This window comes from Elephantulus edwardii, unplaced genomic scaffold (assembly GCF_000299155.1).
Source record: "Elephantulus edwardii isolate Elephantulus edwardi_28Jun2011 unplaced genomic scaffold, EleEdw1.0 scaffold00087, whole genome shotgun sequence".
NCBI classification, from domain to species: Eukaryota; Metazoa; Chordata; class Mammalia; order Macroscelidea; family Macroscelididae; genus Elephantulus; species Elephantulus edwardii.
Window position 1 is genome coordinate 1,009,163 of NW_006399837.1, and position 16,263 is coordinate 1,025,425.

Below are 16,263 nucleotides of genomic sequence, written 5' to 3' on the forward strand. Positions count from 1 at the left end.
GATTATCTCCAAGCAAGCTTGTAATGACTGCACAGCTTGGTATTTACAAGAAAAAACAGCTTCCCTTACTTTTAATTCAGAGGCCGCAGGGGTGTGGATGAACCCTCACAGAAGGCCGATTGCTGGGGCCGTTGTTGGAGCAGGGGGACTTACTATTCTGTCCTCTGTGGCTATTAGGACAGTAGCCACAAATGTCCCTTGGGTTTTAACAAATTGGGACATTTATGTTTAACAAAACTCGATTGTGCTCTTTTTATCCCAGGAGTTTAACGAGAGGATGAGGGAGCTCTGGTGGCGCAATGGTTAAATGCTTGGTTATTAAACAAAAGTTAGCAGCTGCTGTGTGTGTGGGAGAGAACTCCCATCTATCTGCTCTAGTACAGTTCACACGTAGGAAGCCCTAAGGGACAGTTCTAGGCTATTATGTAGTGTCCTTATTAGTTCATCTTGACGACAAGGGAGGAGGGGCGATATTGTTCAGTGAATTACACATTGGACTTAAGGATGGTTCTAGAGTAAATATAACCAGCAGGGTCCAGGGACCACAGCCATGTAGCATTCTGTAGGGTTGGGGTGGGTGCCCTCTACAGCATATTGCCAATGTCTGGGGACATTTTTTACTGTGACAGCTAAGGGCTGGGGTGAGTATTGCTGTATTTAGTGAGAGCTGTGAATCATCTTCCAAAGCACAGAGGGCCCCCTTCTTCTTACATTCCAGAGTGAGCCCATGTAAAACATGAGTAGTGCTGAGGTTGGCAAAGTCTGTTCTGGGGACCATTAACCAGAGGTGATAGTGCAAAGCACCCGTGCACTTCAAGGCCCTCCTCTTCCCCCACCCCATCTTTTCGTTCCTCCATAATTCCCTCTGCGTCCTTCTTTGACTTGAACCTTTGTGATGAACCGCAGTTACTGTTCAGGTGATTCCAACTCTCGATGCCCATGTGTGTGTCCAGGTAGAACTGATTTTCAGAAGGCTAAATTTTTGGAAGTAGATGTTGTTTGATGTTAGCGGGTTGATTGTGACTCATAGTGTCTGTGAACACAGGTCTGAACTGTGCTCTATCCTGCACCAGCCGCATCATTCCCTTCTTCTGAGGCACCTACCTCCACGTGAACTCAAACCACTAACCTTTCAGTTAAGAGTTAAGCTTGTTAGCGATTTGCATCATCTGGAGGATATTTAAAAGGTTGTGTAGTAGAGAAAAGCATTAGCTTTGAAGCTACATACAACTCTCTAATGTCTTCAGATTGGGTGACGTTAGGACAAGTTTCTTAACCTCTGTAAACCTCAATTATTTTCCTCAACTTAAAACAATGGAGACCACAGTTATTCGTTCCATCGGTGATAGTGAGGAGTAAATGTATGTAAATTTATCAGTCTTAAGTCTGTTAGGTAATGGATGCTTAATAGCGATTATTTTCCTCATTGCATATCCTTATTTGTAATTATTCAAAGTTCAGCTTCTCGACCTATAAAACATTATCTCAGAAATTTAGTTTTACTATAAAAAATTCAGGAAAATTGACAAGCAAGGAGGAATGAAAAACTAGCTCCCTGTAATCTTATTCCAGAGCCATCATCATTATTGATGCTTTTTGTGGAGACTTTGTTAACTCCTGGCAACTGGATGACCTCACCACAAAAAACCAAAACATAACCCCATCCCATCCCATCCCATCCCATCCCTTCCCTTTCCTTCCCTTCCATCCCATTCCATCCCGTTCCATCCTCCAATCCCACCATCCCACCATCCCCTGATCCCATCACATCCTCCCATCCCATCCTTCCATCCCTTCCCATCCCATCTCATCCCACCCTCCCATCCCATCCCATCCCATCCCATCCCATCCCATCCCATCCCATCCCATTCCATCCCATCCTATCCCGTCTCATCCTCATGATTACTGACGTATGTGAGGCTATTGTAGCCACTGTGTATTTTTATTATATTCCGGCCAGGAGTCTCATCTACCAGCACTGTATTGGGTAACTGCCTATTGAGATCCAGAATGTTTTTATTGGGTAAGATTTGGTAGTAGATCACCACGCCTTTCGTCCTAATACGTCTTAGTCTGGATGCTCTGCTGAAACTTGGGTGACTCTGAGGATATTTGAAATACTAATGCTGTAGCTCCCAGCATTATAGCGGCGTGCAAGTCATCGCGTTAGGCTGAATTGACAGACAGGTGGTGATTTGTCCGTGCATTCCTAGACTTTTCCTTTGCGTGTGTGTGTGTGTTCATCCTGTGTGTATTGTTTAGCAACTTGCTGTTTAGACTTAATGATGCATTAGGAACAGCTTTGTCCATGTCAATAAATATAGATCTAGAGCATCATTTTAAAAAGCTTCCTAGTGTTTTATTGTATCAATGAAACATGATTTATTCAATCGATCCTGTATATTCCTGGGTATTTAGGTTGTCAAGGTTAGTCTTTAAAGCCCACAGAACATCCCAAGCTGTGTGGGGTTCATGGATCGTAGTTCTACGTTCACTAGCCAGTGCGCAGGCATGCACCATGTCCTTAGTTCAGGAGGGCAGTTCTCCCTGCACGACCCCTGTTCTCTGCTTCCATTCTTTCGGAATTGCCTGGTCCTGCTTTGTGGAGGAGAAGGTAGGAGTAACGTATGTTCTTTGTAATGCAGTGTAACACAGTGACCCGGAGCTCCCACTTTGGAGTCAGGATGCTCAGGTTCAAATCCCAGCTCTCTTGCTTGGCCATGGGACCTCCAGGCCTATTTGAGCCTCAGTTTCCACATCTGTCAAATGATGATGCCAATTGTGCTTACCATAGAATAGTTCTGAGAATGAAATGAGAATGCACCGGGCAGGCCCACCGTGCAGCACCGGGCCGGCTGGCCCACCGTGCAGCACCGGGCAGGCCCACAGTGTAGCCCTGGGAAGGTCTGCAGCACCGGGCAGGCCCACAGTGCAGCCCTGGGCAGGTCTACAGTGCAGCACCTGACACATAGTGGGTGTGTGCTACGCTTTAATGACCATTAGGCTCATTTGCTTTGGCTGTGTCTGCAGGAAGGCCAATCTCTGTCATATTTGATCGAGTCAGTGAAAATGAGGGCACCGCTTGGTGGGCTGCAGCAATGGGTTGGAGCTTCCAAAGTAGCTCAGCACAGGAGCTGAGCACCGGCCCCTCCGGTTCTGAATGGCCATGTGTTCAGTGTGACCATCTGTCACCTTGTTCAGCCGGAAGTTCTCTCTGCACTTACTTGTCCTACAGCCTAAGGATCCAGCAGGTCATTGTGCCTACTCAGAGCACAACTGGGTCCCCAGATGTGGGCACTTGGAGGGCAGGTGTATGGACTGTCCGCTCACATGAAGGAAGTGAGCTAGCTGGCCTGGCACCTGCTTCCTGATACAAACCTGCTCAGATAACCTTCTAGGAGGTGACCTTAGGTAATGGCCCCACCCCGAGTCCTTTCTGCTAGTCTTCCCATTTCTCCCAGCCCCCCTCCACATCCAGCAAAAGCCCTATTATCTTGTTTTGTTTCTGGAATAGTAACATTGAAGACCCAATTTGTTATTTGTTAGAACTGTTGAATCAGCCCCGGCTCACAGAGACCTTAGCAGGGTAAAGCCTTGCTCAGTTCTGTGTCTTCATGATTGAACCCATTGTGCAGTGCTCATCTTCTAGAACTTATCAGACAACTATCAGTTGTGATTTTTCTTTTTTACAAACTCATCTTACTTATTTGCTTTTCAATAAGCTTAAATTCTCGAGGGCTAGAGCATTACATGGATTCTGTGTCCAATGACCTTGGCAGGAAGGTTGCTCCCTCATTTGCTTCCATGGAGGAAGTTACCTTTCCCTGGACACAGGACAGGGCAGGCTTCAGAGCTGCAGTATGTATGGTCGCTATGGGCTGCAGGTGCCGCGACAGCACATAGCAGCAACAGCTCTGGTTTTCTTAGGTTTGCCACCAGGAGTCACTGTGTTGTTTTCTGCTTTGTAAACATAAGCACATCTCTTGCCTGAATAGAATTCAGTTTCATCTAGCACATAAACACTTTCAGTTTTAAGAATGGCTGCGTGTTCTCTCTGGTTTCAGAGACCTCCTTTGTAGCCAGCAAATGTGGCCTTGCACTACAGCCTCCCAGCCATCTTTGTGGTTTGGAAGTCCTGTTTCTGGGAGGCTGATTCTATCCCACACTTGCCAAGTAGCAGCTCTGAGTACAGGAGCTGCAGTCAATCCTCCGGGCACCAGGCAGACGGCACCATCAGTTCTGCATCTCTGCCAACTCGTCCTTCCTCTGAGCGGAATCCTTAGAAACTAGTTGCTGAGAGGGTCCCTGGGCTGCACGCGTGTCTTTGAAATCTAGGGTTGAGTCCATTCCAGTTATTTAGGCTCAAACTTTCAGTAGTTGGAAGTCTCACCTCCTGTTGTGATCTTTCAGGCTTCCAGTGGCTAATTTCCCCCCTCCCTTTTTTTTTTAAAAAAAAATTTAATAAAAGTTTACACAGACTTTGGATTTCCATTCATTCATTGTTGCACACTTTCCTCCCTGCCCACCCCTCCCTGCCAGGTTGCTTTTTTTCTTTGAAAAGTAAAAAAAAAAATTTTTTTTTCATTGTTATACAATCCCTCTACCCTCCCACCCCCTTGTCCACTCCACTATGCAGCTTTCATTTTGGACTCTTGTCATGACAATAATACCTAATCATATATTCCTCCTAAACTGTTCTCTCCCTCATCTGTTTCAATGCAGTATACACAATTTATCCCCTCTCAGTTTTCCCCCAACCCTGATGCCAGTCCTGCTTAACAACAGTGGAACTATGCAGTATTTGTCCTTTTATGACTGAGATAGTTCACTCAGCATACTATCCTCCAGGGTCACCCATTTTGTATAATATTTCATAAGTTCCAGGGGACTAGTTTTGATCACTTATTCACGATAGCAAGAACATAGACTGTTATGTAAGAGTTAAAAAGGAGGTGAAACAATTAAAAGGAGTAGGGTAACAAAACCAGTGGCTAATTTTTGAAAGTAGATAGTCAGGGCTTTCTTCCTAAGTCCATCCTATTCTGATTTGAAAGACTTGTGGCATAACTTCCAGCTTTATTGTGACAGAAAAAACAGCCACAGCAGGGCAGCTGACAGACAAGGAACGCTTACCTGTTCCATGGAGGGTCTGAGGGGTTGCTCAGAAGCATTAGACTTTTGTTTTTAAAGTAGAAGTTCTCTTCTTTCCCTCCCTCCCCTCCAAAGCCCCCAGATTGAATTTTCATCTTAGAACAGGTTGTCTACTTTTATTCTATTCCACGTATTCTGCTTTTTCACCCGCAGGCGAAGGAGAATGAGCGTTTATCCTCTCTCACCCTTAAGGCCATTTTTGGTTTTCATTTCTGAAAATGTGCTTAGCATTACAGAACCATTAACCAAACACACAGCCAGGGAAAAAAATGTGCCCGCGATACCACTGTCATCCCCGACAAATGAAGCGATTTTTATTTTTTCCACATTCCCTTCTCGTTTTTGTCCCCGTGAACATACAATTTAAATAGTTGTAATCATAGTGTAGCTATCATTTTGTGTTCTGCATTTTTCCACTTAGCATTAATTATATCATAAGCGTGGTTTTTAATTTCCATGTTGCTGCAAAGTCATCGTAATTATCATTTTTAATGATGGTATAAGAATTCAGGGAGAGGGAGTCGATGCCTTAACCCTTTTCCTGGGGTGGACAGAGTTTGCTGCCTGCATTGGCTGTCTGTTCTCCTTGGGGATTGTCCTTGCTGCTGCCGTGTATGTCTGCTCCTCAGTGGGTGAGGGGGTGAGTTGCGTGGAGGTGAGTAGGGGTGGATGGGGGAGGAGGAGAAGAAATGTAGGAGGCACAAGTCTATGCACTTAGGAAAGACCGACTTTACACATGTAGCTGAAGACTCTGAAAGACAAAAATGAGAGACATAAACCCAACCTTTGCCTAATTGTTGTTGTTGTTAGGTGCTGTAGTGTCAATTTTGGCTTACAGTGACTTTACTTTGAGCTGCCCCGTATGACTGCTCTATAAGGTTTCTGGACTTTGGTCATAAGGAGTGCAGATTGTCAGGTCTTTCTCCCTCAGAGCTATTAGTGGATTCAAACCACTAACCTTTTGGTTGATAGCTGAGCGCTTAAGTTAGTGTACCTTCTTTTGCCTGGTGAAGATCCTTCATCAGTGGCTACTTTCTCACCATTAATGGCTATTTTTTAGGAGACTCTTGTTTGAAATGACTTTCTGTGCCTCTAAGGCAGGCGGTTGTAGGAAATTGATTGAGAATATAAATTTAACCTAAGTCGTCCTACCCTGTCCCTTTCTCACAATCTCTGCTGTGCTCAAGTACATTGGTGCTGTCAGGGAAGTAACTTGGAGGGTCTTGGAAACACCTCAGGGACAGAGAGTGTGGTGGGGCATTTTGGGTGGTGAGGGTAATGAGGAGGTGCCAGGCCTGGAGCGGGGGTTCTGGAAGAGGCCTAGAGTCATGTGTATTGGGTGTTCTAAGGGATCCTGTCTCCATACCTTTTCAACCTGTATGCAGAGCAGATCATCCGAGAGGCTGGGCTCTATGAGGAGAAATGTGGCATCAGGATTGGTGGACAATCTATCAACAATCTGCGTTATGAAGGTGACACAACCCTGCTTGCTGAAATTGAGGAGGACCTGAAGTGCTTGCTGCAGAGGGTCAAAGACTGCAGCCTCCAATATGGATTGAGGCTCAATGTCAAGAAGACAAATATTCTCACCACTGGACCAATTGGCAGCATCAGGATGGATGGTGAAAAGATTGAGATTGTTCACAGCTTTAGTCTGCTTGGCTCCACAATTAACACTATTGGCACCAGTAGCCAGGAAATTAAAAGACGTTTTGCGATGGGAAAGTCTGCTGCTAGGAACCTCTCTAAAGTACTGAAGAGCAATGGTGTCTCTCTGGAGACTAAGGTGTGCCTGATACAGGCCATGGTCTCTGCAATCACATGTTATAAAAGTAAAGATGGTGAAATATCACTGTCAAGAAAGGCCAGTCCTTGGGAAAAGACACCACATTGGGAAAAGTAGAGGGTCCGAGTAAGAGAAGAAGACTCTTAATGAAATAGACTGACACAGTGACTTTCTTACAGTGAGTCTGAGCACAACAGAGATTGTGAGGACTGTGCAGAAGAGAGCCAGGCTCTGTTTTGTTGTTCACAGGGTCACTATGAGTTGTAGTCAACTTTATGTCACCTAACAATGACAACAACAATAACAAACTGATGTGATAATAGGGATATTATCTTGGATTACTTGTTGTTGTTGTTGTTAAGTGCTGTTGAGTCGTAGGTGACTCATAGCGACCCTAGGAATGAAAGTCCTTGACACTAGTGTGACTTTTATCCTTTCTCCAGGTTCATAAGGTTTCTGGAGGCAAGTGATTACAGAAGTGGATGCCACTCCTGCTTCTAAACTTGCTTTAATTGGGGAGCTCCACCAAACACTGTCCACCATGGGTAACCATTATTGCATTTGACACATCAGTGTCACAGTGTTCAGCTTTACAGTGACCACAGGTTACCTCTTAAATTACCTGAGAGGACCCAAATGCAATTACATGCTCCTTTAGAGGTAGACTTGGAAGGGTAGAAAGGAAAGTCTGAGGGATTGAGAGCATTAAAAGGAATCCGTCTGCCATTGCCGGCTTTGAGCATGGAAGAGGCCATGAGTCAACAGATGTGGGTGACTCAGGACACTGAGAACAACCCTTTGCTGACAGCCATCTGGAAAATTAGGGACCTCACTCCTACAGCTTCGTGGAACTGCAGACCACCTGAATGAGTCTGGGAATGGATTCTCCCTCTAGAATGTCTGAAGAAAAACCTAAGCAGCCTTGATTTGAGCTTATGAGAACTTAGAATGGCCAGCTGAGCCTCTTGGCCCTCTGTCCTACAGAACTGTGAGATAAAGAGAAGAGTGCTGTTTTAAGTCACTAACTCTGGGTTATGTTGTTAAGTTAGCATGAGAAAATGAGTACACCCATCTACCTTTGAGTCACCTGCCGGTCCCTCTCACAGGAAAACTCCGGCTGGTAACTGGGCTACTACTGTCAAGGACAGTCTGGGAAATAAATCTTGTGGAGGTCCCAGCATTTGTACAATTTAGCACAGAAAAGTAAAAGTGAAGTCGAAAAACACGCAGGTGAAATTCTAGCCCAGCATCTGTTAGCGTTTGGTGAGATGAATACTAGGAAAAGCACTTTGGGAATTTTGATTTATGATCTAGTAGAGTTGGACTTTCAAAAGGAGGACTTTGGGACCTCTGGTAAAATGAAGGAAGATGATATATTTATGCCCATTTTATGAGACTGTCATAAGGGACACAGTAGGGTGTTGTGGAGAAAATACCTCAGACTGGAGTTCAAGTCCCTTCTCCACCACCAGCTTGCTGGGAGCCTGTGTAATTGCTCACCTCCTGTGGCCTGTGACTCCTCTCGTGAAGGGAGCTGAACAAACTACCTTTTAGATCCTATCCAGCTTTAAAATTTGGCTACTTGGAGAGTAATTTTACTTCTTTAGATGTCTAGGGATTCCGTTTGAGTGGTTTCAGTCATCTAAATGACAGATCTGATGCTGACTTCCTCAGGGGCAGCAGAGTTTCCAAGGACTGAGTTGTTGCTAGGGGAGTTATGGTTCTGTTGTATCTGCTTGCCAAGGTGGGAAAAATCTACAGAGTCACTAATGATAAAGCAGCGAGTCTCTAGAGTAGGCCAGAGTACTGGGTTATAAAATATCCTCCCCCAAATTCATGTCCACCTGGGACCTCAGAGTATGGCCTTCTTTGGAAATAGGGTCTTTGCAGATGTAATTAGTGAAGATGAAGCCTACTGGATTAGGGTGGGATTTCTGTCCAATAACTGGACACAGGAGGAAGGAGAAGGAGATAAACACACATAAATACAGATAGCACAAGAAGAGTGTCATCTAACAGTGAAGACAGATTAGAACTATATAGCTACAAGCCAAGGCCTATCAGGGACCATGGGCTAAGAGCGAGGTGTGGAATAACTCCTCTCTCAGAACCTCCAGAGGGAACCCCCTGACATCTTGATTCCAGCCTCTGCTCTCTTGAACTGTGAAAGAATACTTTTTTGTTGTTTTAGAAGAGTACTGACTATCTCACAGGCTGCCAAAAGAACAAACTGCTATGTCTTGGAAAAAATGCAACCAGAGTTCTCCTTGGAGGTGAAGATGGCAAAGCTTCATCTTTCATACTTGGCCATGTAGTCAGGAGACTAAGTGCATTTTGTTAGTTTGCAGACTTGAGAGGAACCAGAGAGAAAAAGCAAGCAAGCAAGCTTAAAGGAAGTTTTATTAAGGGAGGTCCCGGGCGAGGTTCCTTGGTCTGGAGAGAGACAAGAGAACCTGCACCCAAGGTGGGTTGGGGCAGGTTTTTATAGTAGGGTCTTCTGGGAGGGAAGGGAGGGACATTCCATTGTGGGTCAGCCAGGTGGGTAAGGCTGTTCACTCCCTTTGTTGATGTGTTATATTCTTTGAATGCTTTATCTCTCCCTTGACCTTGAGCCTCACACATTTCTCCATGTAGTTGGGCATGCAGAAAGACTTCATGCTAGGGGATGCTGAAGGTCAGTGAAAGAAAGGAAGCCCCTGAATGAGACGGACTGACAGTGACTACAGCACTGGCTCCGGTACGTCAGGGAAGATGAGGATGGCACAGGATGGGACTGGGTTCAGGTTTGTTGTTCACAGGGTGTCCAGGTCTTTCATTCATAGGGTTAATATGAGTCGCTTAAAACTCGAGGGCACTTAACAACAACAGCAGCAGCAGCAGCAACAACAACAACAGCAATGTAGAGAGAGATCAGTTGGCCTAGTAGACAGAAAGTCATGCTCTCAAGCCAAAGGTGGTGACTCTAATCTGCAGCCCTCAGGCCTGCCTTTAACTGTTTTTGGTGAGACATTCTTCCAGGTCATATAACCCTGGTTTGTCCACTTGCTGTACAGAGGTAATTCGTGGTTGCTGTGAAGCCGAACATTGTGACACAGATGATTCAAATGTGAGAATGGTTACCCTTGGTGGACAGTGTTTGGTGGAGCTCCCCGGTTAGAACAAGAATAAGCTTGGAAGCAGGAGTGGCATCCACTTCCATAACAGCTTGCCTCTGGAAACCCTATGAACTTGGAGAAAGGACGAAAGTTATACAGGTGTCCAGGTATTTCGTTCATAGGGTCACTATGAGTCGCCTCTGACTCGATAGCACTTGACAACAACAACAGTCCCTGAGTTGTAGTAGATTCAACGGCACCTAACAACAACAACAACAACAACAACAACATGTTGAGGTAATTTGTTATGGAATCATTGTTATATTTAGCTATTGTTGATCTGTCTTGGACTTAACGACCACTTCACACACAGCAGAATGAAACACTCCCAATCCTTCAGGTCAGTTGCAGATCCAGTCACTTGGGATCCTGATTTTAGGGGTTTCCCTGGCACATTTTCAGTAGAGCACTGGCCTTTTCTTCTGGTTCCTCTTGTTCTGGAAGCTCCAATAAAACCCACTCAGGATACAGCAAACTACAAGCCTCCCCCACACAGGCAGGTAGTAGCTATGGTTGAGGTGCATTAGCCAGGAATTGAACTCGGGTCTCCAGCATGGGAAGCGAGATTTCTACTAGTCAATCAATGACCACTGTCCCATTGGAAACTAACACAACCGGTTTGAAATTGATTTTCATTGATAAAGCACATTGATGGGGATGATGTGTTTGTTGCCTCTGTCTATAGGTTGTGCTCCAAAGCCCAGCAGTGAATTATGCTCTCTCTGACCTTAAGGAGCTTCTAATCTAGTTGAGAGGATGAAAGAATAGGGGGGAACATTTAGATAATGATAAGGGTGATCAGAAGCCTGCCTTAAGTCCTCAATCTACATCGACTTCCGACTTCCGGTTCCTGGGCTTGTCATTGCTCTCTTTCTGTTTCTGCTTCAGAAGGGGAGATACAGATTCCATCAGGAGTGAGCTGGATTTTGCCACTTTCACTTTCATTCTCAGCACTCCCTGGGAATTGCTTGGTGAAGCTGTGAATCTCCATCACAACAGTTTCCTGTAAGGGGAAGTACACCACCTTGCCACCCTCTTGGAGCAGGTTATTTATTTTATTTATTTATTTTTGAGTCATTTGAAAGTGAGACAAAGTACCCTGCTGTTACTGGACAGCTAGAATTTTCTATCTGAGTGTGCTTCTGACAGCTTGGCTGATCCTGTCACCCGCTGTATGTACCTCTTCTCAAGGCAGATTCTGAGCTCATTTGTTAAACCAGAGTCGCTCCTGGGTGGGTTAATTTCTAATGTTCTTGTTTGATATGCTCTTTGTTGATGCTAACAAAGCAACACTATGTCATGCTCTATACACAGCCCTGCACTGGAACTGGTTCCCTTCAGGAACCCACACACCTGCATGGGTGGCTGAAAATGTCATTTTGCACCTGGGGGTTTGGGGGCCTCTGAGCTCTAACTAAGCCTTTTTGATGTTAGATGCGCCTGTGTGCAACTGTTGCAAGCAATTGCAAGTTTCTCCCCCCCCCCCCCCGAGACTGTGTGGTTTTAGACTTTTTTTTTTAAATAAGGCACATACATTTTGCCTTGTCCGGTGGAAGGCTGCTGTCTGTCTGTCATGGTGTGGAACTGAGGATGAGGCACTGCGTGGGACTAAATCCTGATTCTAACATTTCTTTAACCAAATAGATCAACCTCTCTGAAATGTCTTGCCCAGATTCACAAGTCTGGACTTGCTGCCTTCTCCAGATCCTCTGCTGGGACCTTTACACTGTACCCCTAACTCCCTAAGCAGGAGACATAGAAGTGAAAACATTTTCTCCTCTCTCCATCTCTAATATGAGACCCGTGCCCCCACCAGAGGGGATACATGGGAATCTATTTGGAAAAAACGAAGAGCTTTATATATGTAGAAGACTAATTCTTTTTTTTAAAAAAAGTTTTTAAATAATACACTTATTACCCTAGAAGTATAACATATTTGTTATAATAAAAAGCATCTTCAATAACAATTACTTTGTGTAAGCAAAAAAAATTTAAACACTAATTTTTATTAAATATTAGTTTTATAGGAATGATAATATTGCCAGTTTGTAGAATATATTGAGTACTCAATTCTTATGACTGCTTGCTGAGCTGCAGTCCTGAAGAAGGCACATGGTTTGAATCCACCAGCAGAGGGATGGGCAATCTCCTCCCTTGTCATTAACTGTCTCTGAAAACCCACCAGAGGGTCAGCTGTGGGTTGGTTCCTACTAGAAGGTACATAACAACAACAACAACAACAACAACAACTGGGAAGTTTTCTGACAGTGTAGCTTGGTGGTAACTGTAACCAACTGGTCTTTCAGCTTCCCAGTGAATGATGTGTCAAACAGCCCCCACCCACCACAGCAAGAGAGCCCTCGCCCTTGCCAGCCCCCTTCTGTGGGCTCAGCACGCCCTGGGGTAGAAATCACAGTCTGACACGGGGTGGGGGGGCTGTAAACATTTGAGCTGCTTTCCCTCAGCTTTTAGGAGCTTGCTTCTTCGGCATGACAGGGGGACAAAGGGTTGCAGTGTAAATTACCATGCAAATTACCTCAGTGTTTGAACTCATGACACCTTTGCCTGCTGCTCCTCAATGAACCTGTGCTCCTCACTTCCCACCCCACAGAAGGTGAGATGTGAAGAACCTTCCAGACCTGAACCGCTGCACCACCTGAACAGCCCCATATGCTCGGCTCCAGCAAGCTCCTGTAAACAGACTTCTGCAGCTGCCACAATGACAATCCAAACAGACTGTGCCTTGAGGTCTTCCCCTCCTGACCCCTCAGCCAATTTCCTCTGTAAATGCCTGTCCTGGTAGGGTGACTCTTCAGTTTGCAACGAGATACCAAGATACCATATGTCTTGGAGACGCTGCCCTGTCAACCTTATTTAGACAGAGGACAGAGAGGCTGAGTTTCCTTTCTTTTTCTGTTCCCCTCTCCTGTGCTCCTTCACTCTTCCTTCCTCTTTCCTTTCTTTCTTCAGAAATGTAAGATAGTAAGTTTGAGTGGTTTTAAGCCACTAAATTGATGGTAATTTATTATAGCAGTAATAGGACACAGTACAGTACACCTACCTGCCCAAGATTATGCGGATAATAGAAATGAATCTGAACCCACTTCAGGCTGACTTCACAGACCCATGTAAAGCTGTTATTCTCAGCTCTGAGGACCTGTGCTGTGCAGTATTATTGGGGCCCTCTCTTTGCTTTGCTGCCGTGGACATTTTTATGCCATCATAATCTACCCCACCCCACTGCAGTTGACTTGATTCTCCTTACAGCCCTCCACTGGGGTTCTGAAACTTGGAACCCTTGTGGGAAGAGACTATGTATCTTTCTTCCATGGAGCTATTTGTGGATCCAAACCTCTGACCTTTGTTTAGCAGACCAACACATGATGCACTATGCCGTCAGAGGAGACAGTCGTACAGGGGAGAGATATTGGCAACAAGAGGTTGGGCACCAGGGAATATAAGTACACATATTTATCGGGGCCCTAACTGAAGGAGCCCTAGTGGTACAGTGGATTAAGCATTCAACCACCAACTGAAACGTTGGCGGCAGTTCAGACTCACCATCCTCTCCAAGGTCCAACCCACCATCCTCTCCATGGGGTAAAGGGGAGGCAGTCTACTTCAGGAAAGGTTTGCAGCATTGGGAATTCTGCAGGATACTTCTGCCCCTATAGGGGTGCTCTTAAGTTTGCATGGATGTGAGGACATTGGGTTTTGCTTGTTTGGTTCATAATTAAGATAACTGAGACCATGAGAAGGTGAGCAACTTGACCAGGATCGCACAGCTAGAATATGGTAGGCCTGGAATTTCAGCCCGTGCCTGTCTGATATCAACATTCTTGCACTTTTACTTCACCACTTTTTAAGAACATTTCACCCAGCCTAGCAACAGCAGGAGAGGAAAACATATAAATTAGAGATAAGTCAAGCCCTTTTACTGATCTTCAATAAACTTTCGTCTCACATACTTTGGGCATGTTGCTAGGAGAGGCTATTCCTTGGAGAGGGACATCATGCTTGGAAAGGTGGAGGGTCGGCCAAGGAGAGAAAGACCCTTAACCAAGTGGGTTGTTAAAGTGACTTGCAGCCATGGGTGTGAGTGCCAGAAAGTGTGAAGATGGCACAGGATAGGCCAGGATTCAGATCATTTGTTCATAGGGTCGCTATGGGCCCTGCTTAGCTCAATGGCACCTAACAACAACAACAACAAACCCCTTTTCTTGCTTCTATACCTAGAAGCCTCTGTCTTGGGATATAGACTTCAAGGTCAGGGCCAGGGGGTCTCTATAGGCCAGGGGAGTCTTCTATAGTCTTGGACACCTGGTGCCATGCTCTTTCGGCCGTGGGAGGGCCCTTTGAGTGGGTATCTTTCCCAGCTGGATTCTTGCTCTCTGTTCCCTTTCACCTTTAGAGCGGCCCTTCACTCACTTACCTTTGAGTCAATTCCAACGTGTAGTGACCCTCAATCGAATTTGTGAGGCTGTAAATCTTAACAGGGAGGGGACTGTCCATCTTTCTCCTGTGGAGTCACTGGAGGATTTGAACTACTGGAGACACACATCCTTGGGTAAGCTACGCAGCCCTCTATGGACTAGATTTCTTTTTCTCTTTTCATTTTTGCTGACATCTTTTCCTGTTTATTCTCCCCTCCCTGCCATCCACAGGAGGAGGAAGAGATGGAGGGAGGAAATAGAGCAGAGGCTAAACAGTGATTTCCCAAGGGATCTGACCAGACTTCCTTTGCCTCCACGGAGTGTGAAACATCTCAGTCCACATGCAGAGTGGCCAGGCCTTGGTCCCACCCCGTGTGCTTGGGCATCCAGCGGACTGGAGGCCATCATTTAATTATTCAGGTTGAATTCACCAGCCGTTCCAGGAGAGAATATTGAGACAGACATTTTTTGGTAAAGATTTACAGCCCGGGAGGACCATAAATCCTGGGAAGGGCCGCTAGGCTTTGGAATCAACCTAAGGGCAGTGGGTTAGGAGGATGAGGTGGGAGTGTGTTCCAAGCTGAGGAACCACCCACCACGGGAAGCCTGGGAACGAGACAAACAAGTTTGAAGACTTGACTTAATGTGTTATTTATTATTTTTGCAGTTTTTCCTAAGAGCTGGAGGAGTACTGCTTGCTTGTCACGCATGGTTCCCCTCCTTTTCCCCTCCCCTCCTCTCCTGTTGCTGAGGGGAGACTCACTAAGAAAACCACTAATGGTCTAGTAAGTTGGCAAACACACCACTGCTCCCACGATTCCTGCTGTCACCTCTCCTATTCTCACTCCCACTGTGCCCTTCACTACCTCCTTTCTTACCACTGCTATCTCTCAACCATCCTTTCTGAATCCATCACCCCCACCTTCAGGTCCTTCACAACTACTGCCGTCTCCAATATCTCCTCCACCATGACCACCATGACTCCCACCTCCTTCACCATCACCTTCTTCTCTGACACCTATTGCCACTTCCAGTCCCACCACCACCTCTACCAGTCCCACCACCACTACCAGTACTAGGACCACCACTACTGGTACCATGACCACCACTGCTGGTACTATGACCACCATTACCGGTACCACAACCACCCCTACTGGTACCACCATCACCACCACTACCAGTCTTACCACCACCACTACCAGTACAGTGACCACCACTACTGGTACCATGACCACTACTGGTACTACCACCACCACTTTGAGTCCACCACCACTAATGGTACAGCAACCACCACAACTGGTACTATGACCACCATTACCAGTACCATGACCACCACTACTGGTACCACCACCACCACCACTACTGGTACAGCAACCACCACTACTGGTACCATGACCACCACTACCGGTACCGTTACTACCACTACTGGTGCCACCACCACCACTTCCAGTCCCACCACCAACACTACTAGTATACCATGACCACCACTACTACCTCTACCACTCCTTCATTGCCAATATTTCTGTCACCACTACCACCACCTCCTTCACTATTACCACTACATCTAGTATCACCTCCACCACCACCACTGTTCCCACCTTCACAACCACCATATCCTCTGATACCATCACTGCCAGCTCCACCTCTCTCTCTGTGACCACACTACCTCCACCACCACCTTCTACACCACCACCATTCTCACTTCCTTTACCATCACCATCTCTGCCACCCACCACCT

General features: G+C 45.9%; 1 protein-coding gene across 1 annotated transcript; it reads left to right on the forward strand.

Moving 5' to 3' along the window:
* Nucleotides 1-15,502: 15,502 nt before the first annotated feature.
* Nucleotides 15,503-15,996, forward strand: LOC102868944 (uncharacterized histidine-rich protein DDB_G0274557-like). Its single transcript, XM_006890311.1, has 2 exons — nucleotides 15,503-15,597; nucleotides 15,810-15,996. Exons 1-2 carry the CDS (start codon nucleotides 15,503-15,505, stop codon nucleotides 15,994-15,996), a joined length of 282 nt encoding a protein of 93 aa, XP_006890373.1.
* The last annotated feature ends 267 nt before the right edge of the window (nucleotides 15,997-16,263 follow it).

Coding starts and splice junctions, on each gene's coding strand:
- LOC102868944 (XM_006890311.1), top strand. CDS start 15,503: ATGACTCCCACCTCCTTCACCATCACCTTCTTCTCTGACACCTATTGC. Junction 15,598..15,809: donor CAGTCCCACCACCACTACCA/GTACTAGGACCA, acceptor CTAATGGTACAG/CAACCACCACAACTGGTACT.